Consider the following 25,141-nt stretch of genomic DNA (forward strand, 5'->3'; position numbering starts at 1 on the left):
TTACACACAATTAATTCCAATTGTGGCTAAGTATCAGAGCTTCTGGTTTTCTTATTACAAGATGGAACTATAGAAGATAAAGATGACACAGTTCACCGTGACAACCATATTCTGTAAACGGGAAAAACAGACCGACAGCCAGTTCCCACACAGTCAGGTATACCATGACAGGTATAAAAACAGGGTGCTATTAGAAAACACAGAGGGGACATCCAAACTGATATTGCAGGAAAAGGGAAAGATGTGCCAGATAGAGGGAAGAAGCATCTGCAAAGAGCTAGAGGTGAGGAAGAACATTTGTGGAACTGTAAGTAGTCTAGTTCAGTGAAATGCTAGAGCAAATGTGCAGAGTAGGGTAAGTAGCAAGAGATGAGACTGAAGGACTTGGCAAGCACCAAATTTTATTTGGGTGTTTTTATTCCTTGCTAAGGTATTTGTAATTTTTCGTGAGAGTAGAAAGACAAAACCAATGACCAAGTCAATGGCTAGAGATTTAAATGTCATCCTTCAAGTGACACTTAAAATTGCCTATTAGTAGGTGCATCTTGGTTTTTTGGCCTTAAATCACTGCCAGAAACATGAGAAGCTGACAAAGCCCATGTGTTCTGAGAAGTGCAGGATAAGAGTTCTAAAGGAATAGCAGAAGTAAAAGAGAAGGTATAGCCAAAAATAAGAACAGACTGATGGATGTGTTGAGATTTTAAAAAATCTATGGAACATGCTGAATAAATGAGGAAGAAGTATATTCTTCACTATGAATGGCTGTGCCCTCACATTTTCTTATTAGATATGTATAAGAAACAAATATTTACATAATACCTATTATCTGAACAATGGAAAGAGCTGCTATTTACTATTCAGCGTTCATTTCAGAAAGCAGTGACATCTAAATTTAATTAATACATTTTGGCAACATACCTTCTTTCTGTGCTCTAGTTATATTTTTGTCAAATTCTTGCTCCATCTGAAATAAGTCAAATATTATTTGTCATTTTTAAGTTAAGCAAGACATTATCATGGGAGTGACACATAGCTGATGAAGTATGGCCTTTAACTAATAGTTTTAGAGACTAGACTTACCTTAGGGATTGCTTACACAGAAAAATAATCACATGAATAAAATAAATTCCTACTTAATTTTAGATAACATATCTGCAATGTTATTTTGATTAATCTGATAAAAAGTACAATATTGGTGTGTGTTAAATACATGATTTCAGAAAGGTGATATTTGATCTTACTATTAAGAAGAAATTTAAACAATTCAAGTCATATTATACACTGACTGCATTACTTTGCCAGACTTAGAAAAACTATCCTGTATGCAAGCTTTACCAGTTTTTTTACTCTAATGAATTTTTCCTTCAAAAGGGCTTTCTATTATTGTACTTTTAGATAAGGTATAATCTGTGCTATTAATTTTTCAGCACAGGATCTAAAATACATAAAATGAAGAAAGTGGGAGTGTCATAACAATGCCATGTAAAAATTCCTGCAAAAAGTTATGTGAAATCATTTTTCTATCTGTGCTATGACTACAAAATCTCTCTCTACTGCATATGGACACAAAGATTTCAGAATGTCTGCTTGAAGACAGGAAAAATAGAGGCTAGAGCCAGTTTTCAAACTTAATTTCTGATTCATAACTTTCTAGAATTAGAAACAAGGCAAATAATACTCAATTCTTTAATGACGATTTTGTTGCCTTTCTGGAAAGTAGGAGTTTTGATGCATCTTTTTCAATATGCAGCTTTTCACGAAATTTAAAATGTGTCAGTTTAGTTTCACTTACTGAATAGAGTTAAGATTAGGTATCTCTTGAAAATGAGAAATCCAACAACTTTAAAAAATAAAATTTCGGTCTCCTTTCTCAGAAGCACAAAGAATTATGACTTTTAAATCGTGAGCACTAATCAGTTAAACAACTAGAATTTCAACAAATTAAGAACAAGAATTACATCACAAATTTGAAACCTGGGGGAAAAAGGATAGTATAACTAACCTTGGCAAAGAATGTGTCCATTTCCTTCTCTCTATGTTTGCTATTGATCTCTGCTAACTTCACAGTAATCCTGTGGAGAGTGGTGTAAACAAATGCTTATTATTTCATTTTTCCCTAAGTGATACCTAAATGCCTTGCATTAAAAAGTTACCACAATAGTAAATTGAATTTCTTACAAAACAGTGTTTCAGCATTGAAAATCTGCTGAAGATCTATTGTATACAATTAAGTACATGTTTTTCTAGGGTGACTAGTAGCTAACAAGTAATTCAAAGTAGGGAAGGGAGAGAAACGGCTATTCATGATATAGAGGGCTTACAAGTAGAACTTCCTGCCTTCTGGAATGGCTGTATTTACAAGATTCATGAGGAGACACTTAAACCTATTTAGTAAACCAGTTTAGAGATAAAAGATAAAGCATCCATCGAAGACATTTTCAAGCATTTGCTTTTACCACCCTTTATGTCTCACTCATTATCTCAGAGAAATTAGGCATTAGGCACTGAGGCATAATTGAGAGCAACAATCTCTAGGGGAGGAAAAAGGGTGTGGGTGACCAAAGAATAAAATAGCTCTGGAGGCAGTTAGCATGTAACATCGTCACCAAGGTATCCATCCTTTCTGTTTTCCATGTACTCCCTCAGGCAGACCACAGTGTTGTTATTATTTTTTTTATTTTGGTATCATTAATCTGCAATTACATGAGGAACATTATGTTTACTAGGAACCCCCTGCACCAAGTACCCCCCCACAAACCCCATTACAGTCACTGTCCATCAGCATAGTAAGATGCTGTAGAAACACTACTTTTCTTCTCTGTGATGCATAGCCCTCCTTGTGCGTCCCCTACATTATACATGCTAATTGTAATGTCCCCTTTCTTTTCCCGCTCCTTATCCCTCCCTTCCCACCCATCCTCCCCAGTCCCTTTCCCTTGGGAACTGTTAGTCCATTCTTGGGTTCTGTGATTCTGTTGCTGTTTTTCTCCTTCAGATTTTTTTTTGTTCTTTTACTCCACATATGGGTGAAATCATTTGGTACTTGTCTTTCTCCAACTGGCTTATTTCTCTGAGCATAATACCCTCTAGCTCCATCCATGTTGCTGCAAATGGTAGGATTTTTTTCTTCTTATGGCTGAATAATATTCCATTGTGTATACGCACCACATCTTCTTTATCCATTCATCTACTGATGGACAGTTAGGTTGTTTCCATTTCTTGGCTATTCTAAAGAGTGCTGTGAGAAACACAGGGGTGCATCTGTATTTTTGAAACTGGACTACTGTGTTTTAGGGTAAATTCCTAGGAGTGGAATTCTTGGGTCAAATGGTATTTCCATTTTGAGCATTTTGAGGAACCTCCATACTGCTTTCCACAATGGTTGAATTAATTTACATTCCCACCAACAGTGTAGGAGGGTTCCCCTTTTCTCCACAACCTTGCCAACATTTGTTGTTGTTTGTCTTTTGGATGGTGGAGATCCTTACTGGTGTGAGGTGATATCTCATAGTGGTTTTAATTTGCATTTCTCTGATGACTAGCGATGTGGAGCATCTTTTCATGTGTCTGTTGGTCATTTGAACTTCTTCTTTGGAGAAGTGTCTATTCAGCTCCTCTGCCCATTTTTTAATTGGATTATTTGCTTTTTGTTTGTAGAGGTGTGTGAGCTCTTTAGATATTTTGGATGTTAACCCTTTATCCGATCTGTCCTATATGAACTTCTCCCATACTGTAGGATGCCTTTTTGTTCTATTGATGGTGTCCTTTGCTGTACAGCAGCTATTCAGCTTTATATAGTCCCACTTTTTCATTTTTGCTTTAGTTTCCTTTGCCTGGGGACATATGTTCATGAAGACGTTGCTCATGTTTATATCCAAGAGATTTTTGCCTATGATTTTTTCTAAGAGCTTTATGGTTTCATGACTTACATTCGCGTCTGTGATCCATTTTGAATTTACTTTTGTGTATGGGGTTTGACAATGATCCGGTTTCATTTTCTTACATGTAGCTGTCCAGTTTTGCTAATACCAGGTGTTGAAGAGGCTGTCGTTTTCCCATTCTGTGTCCGTGGCTCCTTTATCATATATTAATGGACCATATATGTTTATGTTAATATCTGGAGTTTCTATTCTGTTCCACTGGTCTGTGGCTCTGAACTTGTGCTGTTACCAAATTGTATTGTTTATGTGGCTTTGTAGTAGAGCTTGAAGTTGGGGAGTGAGATCCCCCCACACTTTATTTTTCCTCGTCAGTATTGCTTTGGCCATTTGGTGTCTTACGTGGCACCATATGTATTTTAGAACTATTTGTTCCAGTTTGTTGAAGAATGCTGTTGGTATTTTGATAGGGATTACATTGAATCTATAGATTGCTTTGGGCAGGATGGCCATTTTGACAATATTAATTCTTCCTAGCCAAGAGCATTGCACGAGTTTACATTTGTTAGTGTCTTCTTTAGGTTCTTGTAAGAGTGTCTTGTAGTTTTCAGGGTATAGGTCTTTTATACTTCCTTGGTTAGGTTTATTCTTAGGTATTTTATTCTGTTTGATGCAATTGTGAATGGAATTGTTTTCCTGATTTCTCTTTCTGTTAGTTCATTGTCAATGTATAGGAAAGCCACAGATTTCTGCATATTAATTTTGTATCCTGCAACTTTGCTGAATTGTGATATCAGTTCTTGTAGTTTTGGAGTGGAGTCTTTAGGGTTTTTTATGTACAGTATCATGTCATCTGCAAATAGTGACAGCTTAAGTTCTTCTTTACCAATTTGGATTGGTTGTATTTTGTTGTTTTGTCTAATTGCCATGCCTAGGACCTCCAGTACTATGTTGAATAACAGTGGGGAGAGTGGGCATCCCTGTCTTGTTCCTGATCTCAGAGGAAAAGCTTTCAGCTTCTTGCTTTTCAGTATGATGTTGGCTGTGGGCTTATCATATATGGCCTTTATTATGTTGAGGTACTTGCCCTCTATACCCATTTTGCTGAGAGTTGTTATCATGAATGGGTGTTGAATTCTGTCAAATGCTTTTGCAGCATGTATGGTGATTATCATGTGGTTTTTGTCTTTCTTTTTATTTATGTGGTGGATTATGTTGATGGATTTTCAGATGTTGTACCATCCTTGCATCCCTGGGATGAATCCCACTTGGTCATGGTGTATGATCCTCTTGACATATTTCTGAATTCGATTTGCTAATATTTTGTTGAGTATTTTTGCATCTATGTTCCATCCCTTGATATTGGTGTGTAATTTTCTTTTTTGGTGGGGTCTTTTCCTGGTTTTGGTATTAGGGTGATGCTGGCTTCATAGAATGAGTTTGGGAGTATTCCTTCCACTCAATTTTTTTTAGAAATCTTTAAGAAGAATGGGTATTATATCTTCTCTGTATGTCTGATAAAATTCCGTGGTAAATCCATCTGGCCCGGGGGTTTTGCCCTTGGGTAGTTTTTTGATTACCACCTCAATTTTGTTGCTGGTAATAGGTCCGTTTAGATTTTCTGTTTCTTCCTTGGTCAGTCTTGGAAGGTTGTATTTTTCTAGGAAGTAGTCCATTTCCTCTAGGTTTTCCAGCTTGTTCGCATATTGGTTTTCACAGTATTCTCTAATAATTCTTTGTATTTCTGTGGGGGTCCGTTGTGATTTTTCCTTTCTCATTTCTGATTCTGTTAATGGGTGTTGATTCTCTTTTTCTCTTAATAAGTCTGGCTAGGGGCTTATCTATTTTGTTTATTTTCTCAGAGAATCAGCTCTTGGTTTCATTGATATTTTCTCTTGTTTTATTCTTCTCAGTTTTATTGATTTCTTCTCTTACCTTTATTATGTCCCTCCTTCTACTGACCTTAGGCCTCATGTGTTCTTTTTTTTCCAATTTCAATAATTGTCACTTTACACTATTCATTTGGGATTGTTCTTTAAATATGCCTGGATTGCTATATACTTTCCTTTTAGAATTTATAATGGTTATATTCTCTTGTACTGACCCCTTTATCATTCTGTAATGTCCTTCTTTATCTCTTGTTACTTTGTTTTGAATTCTGTTTTGTCTGATACTAAAACTGCAATACCTGCTTTTTTCTCCCTGTTGTTTGCATGAAATGTCTTTTTCCATCCCTCTTCTTTTAGTCTGTGCATGTCTTTGGGTTTGAGGCAAGTCTCTTGTAAGCAGCATATAGATGGGTGTTGCTTTTTTATCCATTGTATTACTCTGTTTCTTTTGATTGGTGCATTCAGTCCATTGACATTTAGGGGTGATTATTGAAATATATGTACTTATTGCCATTGCAGGCTTTAGATTCGTGGTTACCAAAGGTTCAAGGTTAGCTTCTTTACTATCTTACCATCTAACTTAACTCACTTATTGAGCTATTATAAACACTGTCTGATGTTTCTGTATTTTTCTACCTTCCTATTCCTCGTACTCCATTCTTTATATGTTGGGTGTTTTATTCTGTGCTCTTTTGTGTTTCCTTTGATTGCTTTTGTGAGTAGTTGATTTTATTTTTTGCCTTTAGTTAGTATTTGGTTGGTCTGCTTTCTTCGCTGTGATTTTATTTTCTCTGGTGACATCTAATTAGTCTTTGGAGTGCTTCCATCTAGAGCAGTCCCTCTAAAAGACCCTGTAGAGGTGGTTTGTGGGAAGCAAATTCCCTCAACTGTTGCTTGTCTGGGCATTGTTTAATCCCTCCTTCATATTTAAATGATAATCCTGCTGGATACAGTATTCTTGGTTCAAGGCCTTTCTGTTTAATTGCATTAAATATATCATGCCATTCTCTTCTGTCCTGTGAGGTTTCTGTTGAGGTCTGATGATAGCCTGCTGGGTTTTCCTTTGTAGGTGATCTTTTTTTCTCTCTCTGGCTGCCTTTAATAGTCTGTCCTTGTCCTTGATCTTTGCCATTTTAATTATTGTGTGTCTTGGTGTTGTCCTTCTTGGGTCTCTTCTGTTGGGTGTTCTGTGGGCTTCCGTCATCTGAGAGACTATTTCCTCCCCCAGTTTGAGGAAGTTTTCAGCATTTATTTTTTCAAAGACAGTTTCTATTCCTTTTTCTCTCTCTTCTTTTTCTGGTACCCTTCTAATGCGAATATTGTTCCATTTGTATTGGTCACACAGTTCTCTTCATTATCTTTCATTCCTGGAGATCCTTTTATCTCTCTCTGCATCAACTTCTCTGTGTTGCTGTTCTCTGATTCTGATTATATTAATGGCCTCTTGCACCTCATCCAGTCTGCTCTTAAGTCCTTCCAGAGATCGTTTTATTTCTGTATTGTCCTTCCCATCCTTATCCATTAGCTCCTGCACATTTCTCTGTAGCTCCATCAGCATGGTTATGACCTTTATTTTGAATTCTTTTTTAGGAAGATTGGTTAAATCTATGTCGCCAGGTTCCCTCTTGGGGTATGTCAGGGTTATTCTTGTCTGGATCAAATTCTTCTGCCTTTTCATGGCGATAGAAGTAGTCTTCGGCAGTTGGTGTGTATTTCAGCTGGGAGAACAAAGTCCTTTCACCTTCCTTTCCTGTGAGAACAGCGACCCCTAGCAGCTTGTGCTGGGCAGTTGTGCACAGATGGTGCCTCTGAGTCTTCCCCTGATGGCTGCAGAGTAGGCTCTGGGCAGTTGCTGTGGGTTTGGCCTCTCCCAAGCTACTCGCTGCCATGCCGGGGCTGCACCGGAGGGGGGATGGACGGGAGGCTGTTTATCGCCGTGAGAGGCCTTAGAGCTGTGCTGCCTTACAGGGGGTAGGGTACCCAGAGTTCTCTGGGGTTCCCAGCTGCTGATCTGAGTGTGCCAGGATCCTTCCATCCAGCTGTGAGGCCCCTGTCTCTTTAAGACTTTTGAAAAAGCACTCACTTTTCTTTTGTCCAATGGGCACTGTTTGCGGGGACCTGCTCATGGATTTTACTGTTCCGTTTCCCTAATTTCCAGTGCACTACGTACCGTGTGTTTTCACTCCTGGTGTGGTTGACTAGGGCTGCGTGTTTAGCAGTCCTGGGCTCCCACTCCTTCCCCGTTACAACTCCTTTTCTCCCACTCGGGAGCTGGGGTTGTGGGGGTGCTCGGGTCCCAGCAGGCTGCAGCTTGTATCTTAACCCTCTTCGTGAGATGCTGAGTTCTCACAAATGTAGATGCAGCCTGGCTGTTGTACTGTATCTTCTGGTCTCTCTTTTATGAATAGTTGTATTTGTTTTTATTTTAAAAAATATGTATGGTTTTGGGAGGAGATTTCCACTGCCTTACTCACGCTGTCATCTTGTCTCCTCCTCCCCCCACAGTGTTATTTTTAACCACTTTGTGAATTATAGTGCTTTTAATCCCTATGTCAGTCTTTATTTCACACGAATGCCTTTATGTAGAGTAGAAAAATTATGATAGTTTGTTCCATGAAGCCCTCTAGTGATAACACCAAAGATTACAATCAGGAAAACAAAACTTCCATGCAGCGGATGTGCTAATGTGAGGAAAATGGAAGTTACTATTGCCAGGATCCTCACCAGAACCTAAACTGGTCAATTTAATTGTCCTGCTGCTGGGCCACTGCTTCCACACCCATAGGCAATAAGCTATTAATGGCTGAGTCATTATATAAAGAACCCTTTCCAGAGGCAGAGATGTGGGTTACGGACCTGCAGAGTTTTGGGTGCATGTGATTCTAGTGTCCAACCACTGATGGGAGAATAAAGCCAGGTAGAAACCTTTTAACCCCAGGAACGTTCCCTTGTCATTTCTCCATCTCACTGAATTCATAGTGAACTTGCCTGGGGCTGAAGCCCTCAGGCAAGACAGCTGAGTAGTAGTACTTGGCCCTTTGAGTTTAAGATGTAATCTTCCAAAAAATAGTTAAACTCATTAATATTTCTATTTAGTGGAATTCTTTAGGAAGTCATTTTATAATAATATCACTGTCTAAGTTAGAAAGCTTCAAAAACAATGAGCTTCAAGACTAGTAGATCAGGTTAACTATGAAAATATTAAAAGGAAAAAATAAAGTCATTTAAAACCAAGAAAGGGGAGAGGGGTACAAAAACTGTCTTGAAGGAATATTTTAAATGTAAGTTCATTTACAAATATCATTTTCCAGAATATACTATCCAGTTAGCTTTCATTCCTACTAATCTTATAAACCTGGCTCCATAGAAATAATGCTTTAGAGGCAAACTAATGAGCTTAATTTATTTTCTATGATTCTGTTTTGACTTACTTGTCTAGTTGCTTTGCCAATGACAGGGTGGTATTTACTTCTTCTTGGTGTAATTGTTTATATTTCTCCAATTCAGCTCTAATGGAATCTTCTTGAGAAATTTTTTTGGAGAGTTGAAGTTCCAGATCTTTAATTCTGAATTCCATTTGCATTCTAAACGAAGAATTATCCTTCTCTCTCCACTGATGTAATCTCTTTTGTGATTCATCCTTTAAAACAAATTAAAAGAATGCGTTTTTTAAGTAAGTATAATCTGAATAATTATAGCATATTTGTTTCCCTTAGTTTTGACTCAGTGTTTCAGAAAGCAATTTTAAATGTGAAAAAAAAGACTTGGAGTTTAATATATTTACCTTAACCTCATCTGAATTAAATGTGCATTATAAAAATAAGGTTGAATCATTCTTATTTTAGTACTCATATAATCTGACATTTCAAAGAATAACAATCTATAGTTAAAATATTTAAACAATATAATCCAAGAATATGGTATACTTTTTAAATCACAATTTCCTTTTCCTCTTGTCAACCAGTCTTAAAAGTTCTGATTGTCTAATGAGAATGATTCTGAAAGATGGATTTTGTGATAATGATGGAAACTGAAATATTTAGGAGAAACACATGCTCCCATGCTCCCAGAAATATATGAAACCAACTGGCATAAAAGTAGAGGAAACAGAGATAAATGTATATATCAAAAATGTAATCTGCAGGGAGATGAATTAAGGTACATTACAGATTAATAAATTAACCTGTAAAAACCAATCAACTTCTTTTAATTTTTCTACTGCTTTCGGTCTTGCTCTTTCTTCAGTGTCCCGTCTGTACTGTTCCATCTTACTGTGTTCTAGTGACATCCTTGCCATGTGAGTTTTAAGGTTTCTGACTTCTGAAGATGAAAGTTCCAGTTTTCTTGAAAGATCAACAACCTACATGAATGAAATAAGTGAGCTTTGTAATGAAGGTAGACAGAGAATAGCCCAAGTCAAAGCCAGTATCAACTAAAATAAATTAAGTTATAAAATGTTACTCATACCATAGTAGAATCTTAGAACACTGAACCTTGAATTACTCAGACAATCAAGAACAAAATTAAAACTAGCAGGAGTCAAAATAATACACCCTTTGCTGTCATTTTTGCCATTACAACATTTGCACTTGGTTTAATGCTCTTATTCCCATGTTGTTTCTCCATAAAGTTATTATATGCCACCTCTCAGTAGGAAAGGTCCTCCATCCTAACACTTCATAATTAAAAAAAAGTTTCAGAACTATCACATTGAGTTATTTAGCCCTAAGTCAATAAATGCCTCCCAAAATAAGACTCTAATGATCTATAAATATGTATTCTAATGCCATAAGCCTTTTTCTCAACTACAAATGTTTTATGCTAATTCAAATCAGTTTCCAAGGAAAGGGTTGTCACAGTTAAGGAGAATTCATATCTCGCAATATGGAATTTTAGGGAGATGATCCATACATTTTTCTGAACAATACCACAACTCCATAGTGCTATCTTGTCATCTTTTGTTTCTTGCCACCAAATAAGAAAACATAATTAACAAAAAGAAAACCTGTTGTAATTTCAGCGATACCGATCTGGGAAGAACTACTTTTGTTTAGATACAGTGGTTATTTGGTAAGACAAGGTGAGTGGATGTGGTTTTTACAAATTCTTACAAATTTTACATTTCCTGTGAAATTCCCTACTCTTTCATATGTGTGGCCTTACTACCTGGTTTCTAGTGAAGAGCATATGGTGGAACTGCTGTGTGAACCCATGGCTTGGTTAGAAAGTGTAAATACAGCTTCCATCTGATATTCTCTATTCTCTCTCTAGGGAGGCTTACCCTAGGAACCCAGCCCCCTTGCTGTGAAGCACCCAGGGCACCTAGTGAATCCTCACAGAGATGTGCCAACTGAGACTGATGTAGCTTCTGTGCCAGCCAAAAGCTGACTTCAACTGCCAAACAAGTGCATGTGGCACCTTTAGGTGATGCTAGTCCCCAGTGGTGTATCATCCCAGATGATGCCAAGTGGAGAAGAAAGAAGCTCGCCTCACTGAGCCTTGCCTAAACTGTAGATTTGTGAACAAAATAAGTACTGTCTTGAGCCACTAGGTTTTGAGGTGGTTCATCATGCAGCAATAAATAACTGGCACAGATACTGATATTAAAAATGGGGTGCTGCCATTAAAAAACAAAACAAAACAACTAAAACACAAAAAGAGTGCCTTTGAACAGGGCAATAGATGGAACCTCAAAGGAGGTGGAGAAGAGTCAGAATGAAAACCAGCAGGGCCTCCGGGAGCATGTTAGTGGAAGCCTGACGGCCCCTGAAGAGGCTGACAGCAAGGGCTTCTAGGCAGGGAAAGACAGTGACACTGGAACCTGGAGGAAAGGGGACTCTTGCTCCAAAGCAGCTGGAAGTAAAGATCGGTGAGCAAGATAAGCTGAAGAATTTTACACATAAAGGAACTAGGGCTTACTCGGGTCAGATATCTGTTTCCCAATTACAGCCTTTCCTCATGTCTAATTGCCAAATAATTCTAAAAGAAATGACTTCTGAACTGAGATAAAATCCAGGGTGCTGCCAGGAGAAAACACAACCAAACGTTGCAGCCAAGACTGTAAAATCCTTTGTTAGGATCTCAGAAAGATGTATGGTGGTGCCTCAACTTCTTCTAAGGATCTTCAGAGTTTATACATTTTAAGGCACCATCCTACAACAGCTTCACAGGAAGCCCAAAGTGAAGAGCTTATCTCAAAATGACTCATGAGGGTCCCTTTCCTATTGGCATGAACCCCAATAAAATTCACAGGAAACTGTTTAAAAACAGTATTAGCAAAAACACTGCCTGGTAGCCTGGACTGAGAGATGGAGAGAATACAAATGAAAAGAGGCCTTTGGGTCTTAGAAGTTCTACAGGGAGGAAGCAGGCTGAAAAAACAGATGCAAACACAGGTCCTCTCTTATGAACAAGACAGAACTGAGAGCTCAGAGGCACAGCAAAGGGCCACGGAGAGGCATTCCCATGATTAGGACTAAGTCTTCCTCAGAGAACTAGCAGCCTGCAGCAGGCTGCCTTTCAGAATTGCTATGGACTAATGTGTCTCCCATTTTCCATTCTGAATGAGAGTCTTGAGCAGGTCAGCAGAATGTTGGCTCTGTGGGTGGTGGTAGATGACTTGGCTCTTCAGTTCTCAATCTTTGTATTGAGAGGAATTGTACTCCAAGGGCTAAACTGTAGAAACCACAGCCCAGGCTCCTGTCCCATCTGCACCTGATGAAGATGTAAGATCTCAGACTCCAGCCTGAACTGGATGCCATCGTCACTGAGGCTTGGCATGCAGGTATAGGGTACGGGTGAGTGTGTGTTTTTTGCCTTTTCCTTTTTTATGGAAATGTTTTATATATCTTGACCAGTGTTTTGGCTACATGGATATATATTTTGTTGTTGTCTCTTTGGCTTTTCAATTTTAAGTATAGTTGACATATGATATTACACTGGTTTCAAGTATATAACATAGTGATTGGAGTATGTTTTTCATGTGGGAGGGTAATTAAAAATTGTGCTTTTTAAATGTGTCTCTACTTTTAAAACATCCATTAATTTCTTTTAAAAAGGAAGGTTATGGGCCAACCTTACTGACTTTCTCCCAGTGAACAGAATATGGTGAAGGTGATGCTGTATGAATTCCAAGGCTGGTTGGCCTGGATAGGCCAGGTGTTCCAGCTGCCCAGCCCAACTAACGTCCCAGCCAGGGCCTGGCACCAACAATCGGACATGTGAGTAAACTAGCCTCCAAATGACTCCAGCCTCAGCCGTCGAGCTGTCCCAGCTAAAGCTGAAGGAAGCAGAGACCAGCTGTCCTGGCCACACTTTCTTGATGGAGGTTTGTGAATAAGATAATGTTATTTAAGCTACTGAACCTGGGAGTTTATTAGGGTAAAACAGATACGGAGGAAAGTGGTGAAAAAAGGGATAATATGAAAACTAACTTATTTGTGGTGAACTGATTTTCAACAAGGGTGCCAAACAGTAGAAATGAGTCCCCTTTAAAATGGGTTATAATAAATGTTGAGATTAATTTATTAATGGAAAACAATGCTAATGAGAAGAAGCAGATGACTAGAAGATCTAAAAAGTTTTTCTAGGGTTCCTTTCAATTACAAATTTTTACCCCTAGGCATACATTCCTCTTCAGAATTTTTCCTCAAGTTAGGGGATAGGGAAGACTGGTAAGCAAGGAGAGACATAGGATTTAAAGAATAACAACTGAAATAGTTTTGTAGCCAAAAATGACGCCTTTTGTCCGATTTTAATTAACTGAAATTCTAATAGACAGCATGGAGTATTTATTAGTCAGTCTAGCACTCAATCTTCATTTTACTTTCCTCAGTGAGGAAATAAGGAGAGAACATTAAGGAATCATTTTTAATCTCAGTAGTAAAATAAATGCAGTGTCCTTTGGACTATTTAAGTACAATTTCTCCTTTATCTTACCTCAAGGTTGTCAGTATGGGGAGGTAAGACCATCTCATCTTTATGTTGCACCGTAGTACTTCTGCCTATCATACAGTTTAGCTTTGACATTCTGATAAAGTCAATTGTTTATTCAATGACTTGGTTGAATAATTACCTCACTTTTAAGAATTGTACTCTTGACGTTCTTTTTTTCTTGGGATAGGAAGAAATAGGATTCTGTCAATTATGCACTGAGCTATAAAGTATAGCTATCCATCTCTTTCGATTTAAGTAAAAGGAGGTGGATACGGAGAACTGAGGTTTCTGAGAACATAGGATCAGCACCAAGAACAAGGTTGGCCTCAGGATTACACACAAGAACCAGGTCAAAAGAAGATTTAATTGTGAATTGCAAGATGACAGATTAGCAAGACTTCCAAAGAGAAAGCCAAAAGCCCAGACTTAATCTCTTCCTTCCTAGATGGTGAAATCTATGGATCAGTCTATGCCCTACAGTGAGTCGCCGAAACATAATGAACTACACAGACTGAGTCAGCAGATCCTGCGACCCAGACATGCAAATGGGAGTGAGGTGGAGGAACACTGGTGAGAGACTAAAGGTGTGAATGGAGAAAAGAAAGGGAATGGGCTCTACCTTTGTTGTTAGCCTGACTTCCCATCATGGCACAGCCAGCAGGGCACAAGCTGGACAAAGGCTCTCTGAAGCTGAAAGTGTCTGCATGAGCTGAGAGAAGCATGTGGTAATATTCAAGATGACCGTGAAAGAGTCCTCACAATATTTGATTTGGTACTGGCATAAGGATAGACATGATGCAACCGTATTAGAATTGGGAATACAAAATAAACTCTGGTGAACTGATTTTCAACGAGGGTGCCAAAAGGTTAAATGGGTCAAGAATAATCTTTTTAACCCATGGTACTGGGGCCACTGAATATCCATATACAGAAGAATAAAATCAGACCTCTACTTTGTAGCAAATATACAAAGTCAACTCAACATGTAAGCGCAAAAATTATAAAACCCAAAGGATAAAACAAAGGTGTGTATCTTTGTGACTGGATTTGGCAATGGTTACTTAGATGACACCAAAGGAGAAAAGCAGATTAACTGGATTCATCAGGACAGTGAAAAGGCAAGCTATAGAATAGGAGAAAATACTTGAAAACCCTTTATCTGATAAGGGATCTGTATCTAGAATATAGAAATAACTCTTTTAATTCACTTATAAGAAGACAGTCCAATATTAAAATAGGCAAAGGAATCAAACAGCCAGTTCTTCAAAGAAGATACCTGAATGGATAATAAGCATAGGAAAAGATGCTCAAAAACATTATTCATCAGAAAAATGCATATCAAAACCACAGTGAGATGCCATTTCACACCCACTATGAGATGGCTACAATAAAAAAGACAGATGATGACAGATATGGTAAGAATGTAGAAAAGCATCAGAACCCTCAAGTACCACTTGGGAAAGAGTAAGATAAGAATCTTACTTAACTTCCTGCCTTTTACTGTGCTGTTTACAGCTGGGCCTGCATGCTAAATTAGTTGCCTGGGTTGCAAGTTATTTGATTAGTGGTGAAGGAGAAACAGACCAGCAGATAGGTAAAGTGAAAAAATAAATTGGGCCTGCATAATTAACACAATAAAGACATGGGCTATGCTGAGGTGCCCTCCTTTATCTGGGGAATATTCAAACATTCCAGGCCAAGTTGTTCCTGGCCTTTTGAGCGTTAACTGATTAACTCTGGGTCTTTTTCAGTGGGCTTTTTCCTGTCCTTACTCTTTTTCCACCTCACTCATATCTATTTTTCTGACTAACAGCTGGATGTAGATAATTTTCTTAATTCTCTATGTTTGGATACATACTATACATGATCTGAATCTTTCCACATTTTTACGGAATATGTAAAGGGGAAGGAAATGACGGAAGTATCTCATTTCAAATGGTTTATATAATGACCTTTTGTACAATTAACCTGAAATCCACAAAATAAATGTATTCTACATCTGCAATAGTGAAGGTAACAAAAATTACAACTTTCTGAAACATTCCATTAAACTTTATGCTGTGATTTTATTTGGATTGCCTCATCATGGCAAAAGAGAGATCTGTAAAAAAAAACAATGGATGGAACTAACAAATAAAGCCTCAACTGATGTGAGGAGTGATGCGTAATTCTGTTTTCCTAAGGATAAATATTGTAAGAAAAAATGCATAATATAAATGGCAGAACTAAAGTCAGAGTTTAATAAGTGCATTGTAAAGACAGAATTGTAATAAATTTGTTGTAATGAAAATGTAAAAGCTGTCCACAGAAATTAATATTCTAAAACACTGTGTATTATTTCATTAGCTATAGATTAACTGTTGGTATGTTAAATTTTACACATACCTGACTTAGGGCTTGATTTAATTTCTTCTTTAAGTCCTGTCTCTCATTGGTATAGTAGGAGGCAGCTTCTAGCAAACTCTCTGACTCAAATCGTTGTATTTCCACATCAGCCCATTCTTGTTGGAGTTTGTGTCTCACAAGTACCTAATAACATATTTGTTGTTAATATGTAACTCTAACATACGTGTTTTGAAAAATGTTACTGCATTCATCAATTCACCTTTTCCTCATGCATACACATTCCTGTTTACTGAATTTTGTGTGATCCTCCTGCCTAATCAGTATTGTATACTTAAGACAATGAATTCGGCCCCACTGTCCACTCCCCCTAAGAATTTGCAGAGCTTTACCACCTAGGGAAGTCTCAAAAAAAAAACAAAAACCATATACGTGAGACTTGGAGGTGGTAAATTATATGTTGTGAAAGGTTTTCCCTCTTTTTTCCTAGTAACTTAAACTGACTTCAGAGTTCCTCACATACTGAATCCTCTGTGTGAGTCCTTGCAACAGATCCTCATCTGAGAATAAATGTGAAGTCATGTCAGTGGGACTCAGGCCCTAGGTAACCAGGCCTCTACCTGCCTCCCTGACCTTGGCTCCTATAATGCACTCCATTCCTGCTATAGACAAATCCTGCTGCCACTGCACATTAGTCTGAAAAAGAGCTCCAATCACAGACAGTTACAGTTCTCTTTGTACTGGACACACTTATTATATCCAGTAAGTTTGTTATGTACTAACCTACATTTCTCCTTGAAATGAGAATTGTGAGCAAACTCTTTGTAAATATGTTTGAAGTAGATTTTAAATAGCAATGGGAAAAATCAAATATGTTTTTTTGCTATATGTCACCACATTTGTCTTAAAATATGATGTTTTGGAGAGCAGATGCCTTTGAAAAGGTCATAATACACGATTTGAGACTAAAATGTTTCCAAATTTAATTCAAATTGACATGAATCACAATAAAATTACACCAACTGAAAATGTATAAAAGCTACTGAAGGAAAAGGACTGTGACATACAGCATCGGCCCTTCATCTCATCTGGGAAATCTGGAATAACTGTCAAGGTGATCCACTTGATTGAATCTAGAGTTTCATTTTAAGTATGAGCATTTCCACTTATCTGCTTCATCACAGTATTAAAATGTGATGACACAAAGACTAAAATTATTATTTAAGCAGTATAAGACTAAATTATAAATGAACATAGTCAACACAAATGTCTTTCTTCAAAATAAAGCACCTGCCAAATTAATTTTTTTGCTGGCTACAAGCATGCCTTTAAGATATTTATAGTCTATATCCTTTTTATATTCAATAGACTCAACACTTTTCCATAATCAAATATTACTTTGAATTTTCTTTCAGGAATTTTGAAAAATGTTTATTTTCCTGGATACTTACTTCTAGTTCTCTTTTCTCATTTTCACCTTGTTTCATTCTTTCTTTGAGACGATTAAAATCATCGAGTAATTCTTTATTCTTTACTTCTAGGGTAAGACATTTTTCCCTTTCAGTTTGGAGTTCATTTTTAGCTTTGTTCTGAGCAGTATTCAGTTGCTGTCGGAGCAACTCATTTTCACTTTGTAGTTGAGATAATCTGTTTTCTAAGAACTCCTGCTTTCTGATGTATTTATTCAGTTTATCTTGTTTGTTCTCATACTTGTGTTCACTGTTCTTCTTTTGACAGGGTATGTGGCTTAGGTCTGTTTGCACACTTTCTAAGTCCAAAGTCTTTTCTCTAAGGGCATCTCTGGTGTGACTCAGCTCAATTTCCAGGCTACTGACTTTACGTTCAGCTTTAGAAAGCTGTTGAGAAAGAATGCTCATGTTTTCTTCCTGACTAGACAGAAACCACTCATTTCTTGCTCTAAGACTATGGAAAGCAAATCCTAGTTCTCTTTCTGATGCCTGACTTTGCTCATGATCACGGGTAGCAGTAGACAGTCTAGAATTGTCTGATACAACTTCTGTCTCCAATCTTTCTTTGCTTGCTTTTTCATTCTGCAACTTAGAATGTAGCATTGTATTCTCAGATGTCAGGAAGTCAAGCCGTCCACCATACTGGAACATTACTTTTGTAGATGTTTCCTTAATCACTGTTTTCTTTTGAAGATCATCTTTTTCTTTTATAATTTCAGTGTCCTCAAGATATTTCTTTTCTTTCTGATTTTTCATTGCTTGTGTTTCTGGTTTTAGCATGGCAATTTTATCCTGCAACATGTAGATTTTAAGCAATAGATGTTCATGACTATCAGAAATCTAAGTAAAAGGAGACTTTCAGCTAGCACTCAATTAAAAGACTTATCATGATTTCCTCTGAAAATAGGGGACAAGCTGAATGTTTATACAATGAAAAATTTTGTGATTAATGGATATCCAACTGAAAAAAAACTAAGTTGGATCCAAATCTCAAACTTTACTCAAAATTTAACTGAAGAATTACGACTCAGAAGGCATAAACTAGAATAATAATGAATCTAGCTACACTGAAAAATTGACTTCAAAGTCTGAAATCTAACCAATTCAGTTACCCTAGAGTAAGAGCCTTAGATCGGCATATATTTGGGCATATTTTATTTCCTAAAATTCTTTTTCCTAAAGATCACCAAACTTCTGCTTTAACTCATTTGTGATGAGTTTTAAATTATTTTTTTTACTCAATTTGCCTAGTTTGATCCACATTTCCTCACACTTTTGCATGAGGAAGACCTGAATATATAGATGTATTCTATGACATTTCTCATTCATTTTTGCAAGTAGTAAAATTTTAGACTTCCTATGAAGTGATCTATTGACTCTGAAGGACTAGTTGAAAAGGTAATTTCATTTAAACTATGTTACAACATTAAAGAATAGTCAACAATATTAAACCAGAAATTAAAATTTTTTATATACCTGTTGGTGGTTATAGTCACTTCCATCAGGCCGTTCTTTCTTTGACATCATTATGACGTCTTGTTCTGCTGACAAATTGATATATTCAGTTAAATTGAACTACAACAGAATGGTTCAATAAAAGCCATACTCTTAAACAAAGAGAAAATAACATTTTATCAATTGAGAGTTTAAATTAAGCTTCATCTTTATCTGAATACTTATTTAGGAAATATTTCTAACTTATACACAACTTCAACAAACACTTGGGAAATACTAGAAATTGCCAGGATAAATGCATACAAACATGTAAAAGCCTCATTCAAAAATCCATCCGACATCAAACAAAATAATCAGAAAAAAACCCAAAATTTAAAAATGCAGAAGAAACATATAAAGCCACAAGATACTCTATTTTCTACCTCAAAAGTGTACGATCTTAACAACATGCTAGGCTTCAGCTACATTATTCAGGAACCAAAATTATTACTTTCTATGACTTTATTGGGGTATACACCACCCCTCCTTTACCTGAAATGTTTGGCTGCACTATTATTGACAAACTCCTCTTCCTCTTACAAGATTCAGACTGCTGTACAAAGCCCTCCCTTACTATGGCTGTCTTTCCCCCTATGAATAGGTGTTTCTTTGGGCCTACCTTAGTGTTTTATAGATTTCTCTTGTGTGTCTTTACCATAAGAGCCATAAATTATCATCTACGTGTTTGTCCCTTTGCTCCGAAACTATAGGGGACAGTCTTGTAAATCATCTTTGTATAAATAGTCATTAGTTACTTTACTCAATTGTTATTTATTGAGTTCCAGCTAAATACTTAAAGGTTTAAAGAAGACTGTGGACAACAGGAATCAGGAACGGGTTTTTAGAGATAATGCCTGTGCTGACTTAAACAGTGAGGTTAGCCAGAACCAAATGGGTAGAGGGCAGAAATGCGGAGAGCATGCAGGACCACTGCAAGACAGGCAGAGCAGCACATAATGGGGTGACTATCTGACTGAAATACAGGGATTGGTTAGGCTGGCATGCCCAGCAGTTCAGAATGCCAGAGAAGAGGGTGGGCAGTAGAAAAGGCTGATGGTAGGGAGTTAGGTAGGACTCAGATTACCAAAGCCTTCCTTATATGTAATTTTGGATGCCTGGACGTAAATGTGTTTTAGGGTGCTTCATGGTTGTTACTTGTAGCTGAGATAGGTCACTCTAAGAACTGAGGGGAGGGATGAATATGGGTGGAGAGCAAGTGAATAAATGGAAGCAGACATATTATAAAGCAGTAATGTAAAATAAAGATGATACAGGCCTGAACTGAGAAGATTCTGGAAATATATTTAGGATACAAAATTACCAGGGCTCATCATAAAATTAAGGTCCCTGGAAAACTAACTCTGCTCATTACTTTGTAAAAGGTATTAGCTAAGAAGAGCAATGGTCCACATGAACTGGTCTAAGTTGCTTATATTTAAATCTGTAGTATTTCTATCTCACATCTTCCAATGCAGCAGGAACTTGTGTAGCTGTTTTGTTTTAAATGTCCTGCTTTTTGGGTCTGCCCAACTTGCGAGGAAATAGAGCAAACGAGTCTGTTGTACAGGTAAATAACTGGGCTGACAGCTCAATGTCATCACTACTCTCAGATATAACTAAAAATCTTTTCTAAACTACATTGTTAATTCTAAAGGTAAAAAGAAAAAGAAGATAAAACTATAGGGGTAGGAAAAATATTATATAATATTTTAGTACATACCTGAGCCTATGACTGATAAAGAGCACTGAATTAACTGGTGCATAAAGTTAGAATACACATTACATGTGGTTAATCAGCACACACATTACATGTGGTTCATAACAGGCTGTTATCCTAGCAGTATTAAAATTGGTTTTCTGTATTTTAGTTTTAAATGATTCATTCCTCAAAATAACCAACACTCCTTGTGAATTATTTATTCATTAAAAAATTGTAAGACAAGTTGACAGACTATGTGTACATATCGGAGGCGGCACTGTGTAGTAAATTCCCAATAATTCCCATTACTCCTGGGAAAGCCAACTCTAAATTACATAAAGTCATAGAAAATACAAGGAATATTTTAATTTTTGGCTTTGAAAGGTGCTCTTTTAGTTACACTTAATGTAGCTGTAACTAATACTTGTGAATTCAGGGCTATAAAAATAAAGCTAGGAGACTACGTTTGGTCTGAGTAGCAATCTTTACCTATCTACCTAGTTTCCCAAACAGTCCCTAAACTCTAAACTCAATCCTGTTACACACTCTTAAGTATATGCTCAATAGTAGCCTAGAAGAAATTACTCTTTCTCCTAATTCTCTGTTATTTATATGTTGTTTTGGGAGAGAAAGAATGCCAATTTTTGCTAAAAGATATTCTGTTTGCTTGTAGGTTGCCACAAAGAGTTTGTCACAAAATGATTTTTGAAAAATCAAAACTACACGAAGCCATGCAGAGGTGATCAGGGGTTGAATTCCCTGTGCTTTTTTTCTTACCTTCTGTGCTTTCTCTGTCTTCTGGAAGCTGTGATTCACAAAGGTCAGAGTTTATAATCCTCTAACAGAAACACAGCTCCAATATTAATCTTTCCTTTATCTCTGTGAGTCATCTGTCCAAATTCTGTGGTTGCTGACTGATTTTTGTTCCTTGACAGTGACACAAATGGACACTTACCTTCAGTTTTCAGATCCCGAGGTGTTTGACTGGACACATCACTGACAGTGATACCAGGAGAGTTCGAACCTGAAAAATCGGAAAACAAGGTTTCCACGTGTTAGTCTGTAAGTAATGATACAAATTTGGCTAACTTATGCAACGTGTTTATCAGAGAAGCTCTCCCACATCCTCCCCTTCCCACTGAGACACACTGCTCACTCACCGCTTACATGGGCATTTTATATGCTCTGTATTGCCATTCACGAAGGCAAGCCTAATTAACCACGGTCCGTCATTTTTTCTACTTTTATGTTTTCTACTATCACTTTGACTTGCTCATCAATCTCTATTACCTATTCTATATTCTGTAGAGCTTTGTTTATCAGGAATTAAGACTCTTCAAGGTATGATTTTTGTTCGTATTAATGAAATTTATGGGTGACCACTTATTTTAAACATGCATAAAAGGTACTGGGTGCTCTTGAGACATAGATTTCAAAAAAGCTTCAGTGAATGGCATCACTTTAATTACATACAGTATGCACCAGTATTTTCAGAATTCACTTGTTAACCTGGGTAAACACAGTCAATTTATGTGAGAAAAGAGCCTTGAGTGACCTGTTTCCATGTTAAAAGAGGGCTAGTCGAGGCCAGAGTGCCATGAGATAGGAAATGAATAACAACACTTTCTTTTTAAGACAAAATCATCAAATTTAAACTTTTCTAAACAAGTGAGCAAAGAAAAAGAAATTTGGATGGAAACTTTGAAGCCCTTCCATCACAAGGACTGCTAAAAGTTTCATCCATAGGCCCAGCCAGGCTTAAAGTGGTGGTTGTGAAGCATCACCTGGGAGTCCCTGGAGTCCCAAAATCCATCTGCTCATGGGGTCCAAGAGGTCTGAGTATGTTTGCTATAAAGTTCAATGTTACATGCCATTTCCATTCTCATTCTCTTTACAAGCACACAGTGTAATGCTCCAGAGAAATGGTATGGTATGTGAAACATCAGAGCTCTAATGGCTAATGTGATGTATGATCATGTACATTTGTATTTAAACATTTTCAGTTTTAACTTCTAATGTTGTTACTATCAATAGATACAACCCATTTAACTAAAAGTTCCTAGGAATTCTCAGTAATTTTTAATAATGCAGAGGAGTCCTAAGACCAAAACATTTCAGAATTACTGTTTTAAAAATCTACCAAATATTTATTAGGGTATAATTACACTGTCCATTTTTAATAATCAAAGACTTCTCGCTCTCTCACACACACACACATACTGCTAATTGGAACGTCTGGGTGGCTTAATATCATTAGTGTTAAGATGTGATAAAAACAATTGAGATGTAAGAAAGAAGTTTTACACTAGGTACATGAAGCATAGAATTCAAATAAGCTTTCTAAAACACTGGAAAACTCTCAGAGTCTAATAATTAACCTCTGGGAATTCCCTAAGATATACAGGGATTTTAAACTGGGAATGTCAGGGTATCAAAACATAAAAGTAGAAACTTCTGAATTAAAGGTTTTATTTTAGAGGCGCAGCCAGGATGGCGGCGTAAGTAAAGCAGTGGAAATCTACTCCCAAAAACACATAGATCTATGAAAATAGCAAAGAAAACTCTTCCTAAAATAGAGACCAGAGGACACAGGACAACATCCAGACCACATCCACACCTGCAAGACCCAGCGCCTTGCGAAGGGGGTAAGATACAAAGCCCTGGCCCGGCGGGATCCGAGAGCCCCTTCCCCCGGATACCTGTGGGTGGAAAGAAACTGGAGAGGTTTTTATTTTTGGCAAGTGCTTTTTGTAAGCCTTAAAGGGACAGGGACCCCGGTGCTAGGGAGGCAGGGCAACAGGACCGGTGAGCAGGTGTCTGGGACCGGCTCCTGAGGACAAAGAATGTCGTGCGTTTTTCCCTTTATTTTTTTTTGGCGAGTGCTTTTTGGAAGCCTTAAAGGGACGGGGACCCGGATGCCAGGGAGGCAGGGTGGCGGGACTGGTGGGCGGGTGACTGAGACTGGTGCCTGGGGACAAAGAAAATCGCGCGTTTTTCCCAATACTAGGTAGGCAGTGCGGCGGGACTGGTGGGTGGGGGCTGGGATCCGGCGCCTGAGGACAAAGAAAATCGCGCATTTCTCCCTTTTTTTTCTTTTTGGCGAGTGCTTTTTGGAGGCCTTAGTGGTACAGGGATCCCAGTGCCAGTGAGGCAGGGTGGCATGGCCGGTGAGCGGGTGCCTGGGACCAGCGCCTGGGGATGGAGATGGTCGCGCGATTTTTGCTTTTTTTTTGGCGAGTGGTTTTTGTGGCGTTGCAGGGATGGGGACCCTGGTGCTAGGGAGGCAGGGCAGCAGGACCGGTGAGCGGGTGCCTGGGACCGGCGCCTGAGGACAAAGTAAATCGCGCATTTTTTTCCTTTTTTTTTTTTCTCTTTTCTTTTTCCTCTTTCGTTGTTGCTGTTGTTGTTTCGGTTTGGAGAGTGCTTTTTGGAAGACTTAAAGGGGCAGGACAGGACACTTAGACCAGAGGCAGGGAATCTGGGGATCTCTGGGCACTCTAACCCCCTGGGCAACAGGGAGCACAGAGGCCCCTTACGGAGATAAATAGCCTCCTGGCCGCTCCCTCTCCAACGGGGCTCCACCACTTTGGAGGAGCAGCCCCAGCCAGGACACACCCACAGCAACAGCGGAATAAACTCCATAGCAAACGGTCAGGTAGCAGAAGCCCTGTCTGCGCACAGCTGCCAAGCATAAGCCACTAGAGGTCGCTATTAACCCAGGAGAGGAAGGCCACAAACCAACAAGAAGGGAAGCTCTTCCAGCGGTCACTCGTACCAGCTCTGCAAACTATCTCTATCACCATGAAAAGGCAAAACTACAGGCAGACAAAGATCACAGAGACAACACCTGAGAAGGAGACAGACCTAACCAGTCCTCCTGAAAAAGAATTCAAAATAAAAATTATGAACATGCTGACAGAGATGCAGAGAAAAATGCAAGAGCAATGGGATGAGATGCAGAGAAAAATGCAAGAGCAATGGGATGAAGTCCAGAGGGAGAGCACAGATGTCTGGAAGGAGATCACAGAAGTGAAACAAGCCCTGGTAGGATTTATAAGCAGAATGGATAAGATGCAAGAGGCCATTGAAGGAAAAGAAACCAGAGAACAGGAACGTATAGAAGCTGACAAAGAGAGAGATAAAAGGACCTCCAGGAATGAAACAACACCAGGAGAACTATGTGACCAATCCAGAAGGAATAATATTCGTATTATATGGGTACCAGAAGAAGAAAAAAGAGGAAAAGGGATAGAAAGTCTCTTTGAAGAAATAGTTGCTGGAAACTTCCCCAAACTGGGAGAGGAAATAATCGAACAGACCACGGAATTACACAGAACCCTCAACAGAAAGGATCCAAGGAGGACAACACCAAGACACATAATAATTAAAATGGCAAGGATCAAGGACAAGGAAAGAGTTTTAAAGGCAGCTAGA

The 25,141-nt window shown here is 38.1% G+C and overlaps 1 protein-coding gene and 1 long non-coding RNA gene across 2 annotated transcripts in view; one reads left to right on the forward strand and one right to left on the reverse strand.

Moving 5' to 3' along the window:
• Window positions 1–25,141, forward strand: part of LOC140847915 (uncharacterized) — a 48,735-nt gene that overhangs the window by 16,884 nt on the left and 6,710 nt on the right. The window contains exons 2-3 of the long non-coding RNA XR_012128191.1: window positions 21,381–21,769; window positions 23,185–23,352. This is a non-coding gene — a long non-coding RNA (uncharacterized lncRNA). The remainder of the gene's footprint in view (window positions 1–21,380; window positions 21,770–23,184; window positions 23,353–25,141) is intronic.
• On the reverse strand, window positions 55–19,054 carry LOC140848093 (ankyrin repeat domain-containing protein 26-like). The gene is made up of 6 exons (XM_073230376.1): window positions 18,991–19,054; window positions 16,088–16,231; window positions 9,951–10,127; window positions 9,199–9,407; window positions 2,003–2,072; window positions 55–111 (listed from the first exon to the last, which is right to left on the reverse strand). The coding sequence occupies exons 1-6, from the start codon at window positions 19,039–19,041 to the stop codon at window positions 55–57; spliced, it is 708 nt and encodes a 235-aa protein (XP_073086477.1). The 5' UTR covers window positions 19,042–19,054.

Source organism: Manis javanica, chromosome 2, assembly GCF_040802235.1.
Source record: "Manis javanica isolate MJ-LG chromosome 2, MJ_LKY, whole genome shotgun sequence".
Taxonomy (NCBI): Eukaryota; Metazoa; Chordata; class Mammalia; order Pholidota; family Manidae; genus Manis; species Manis javanica.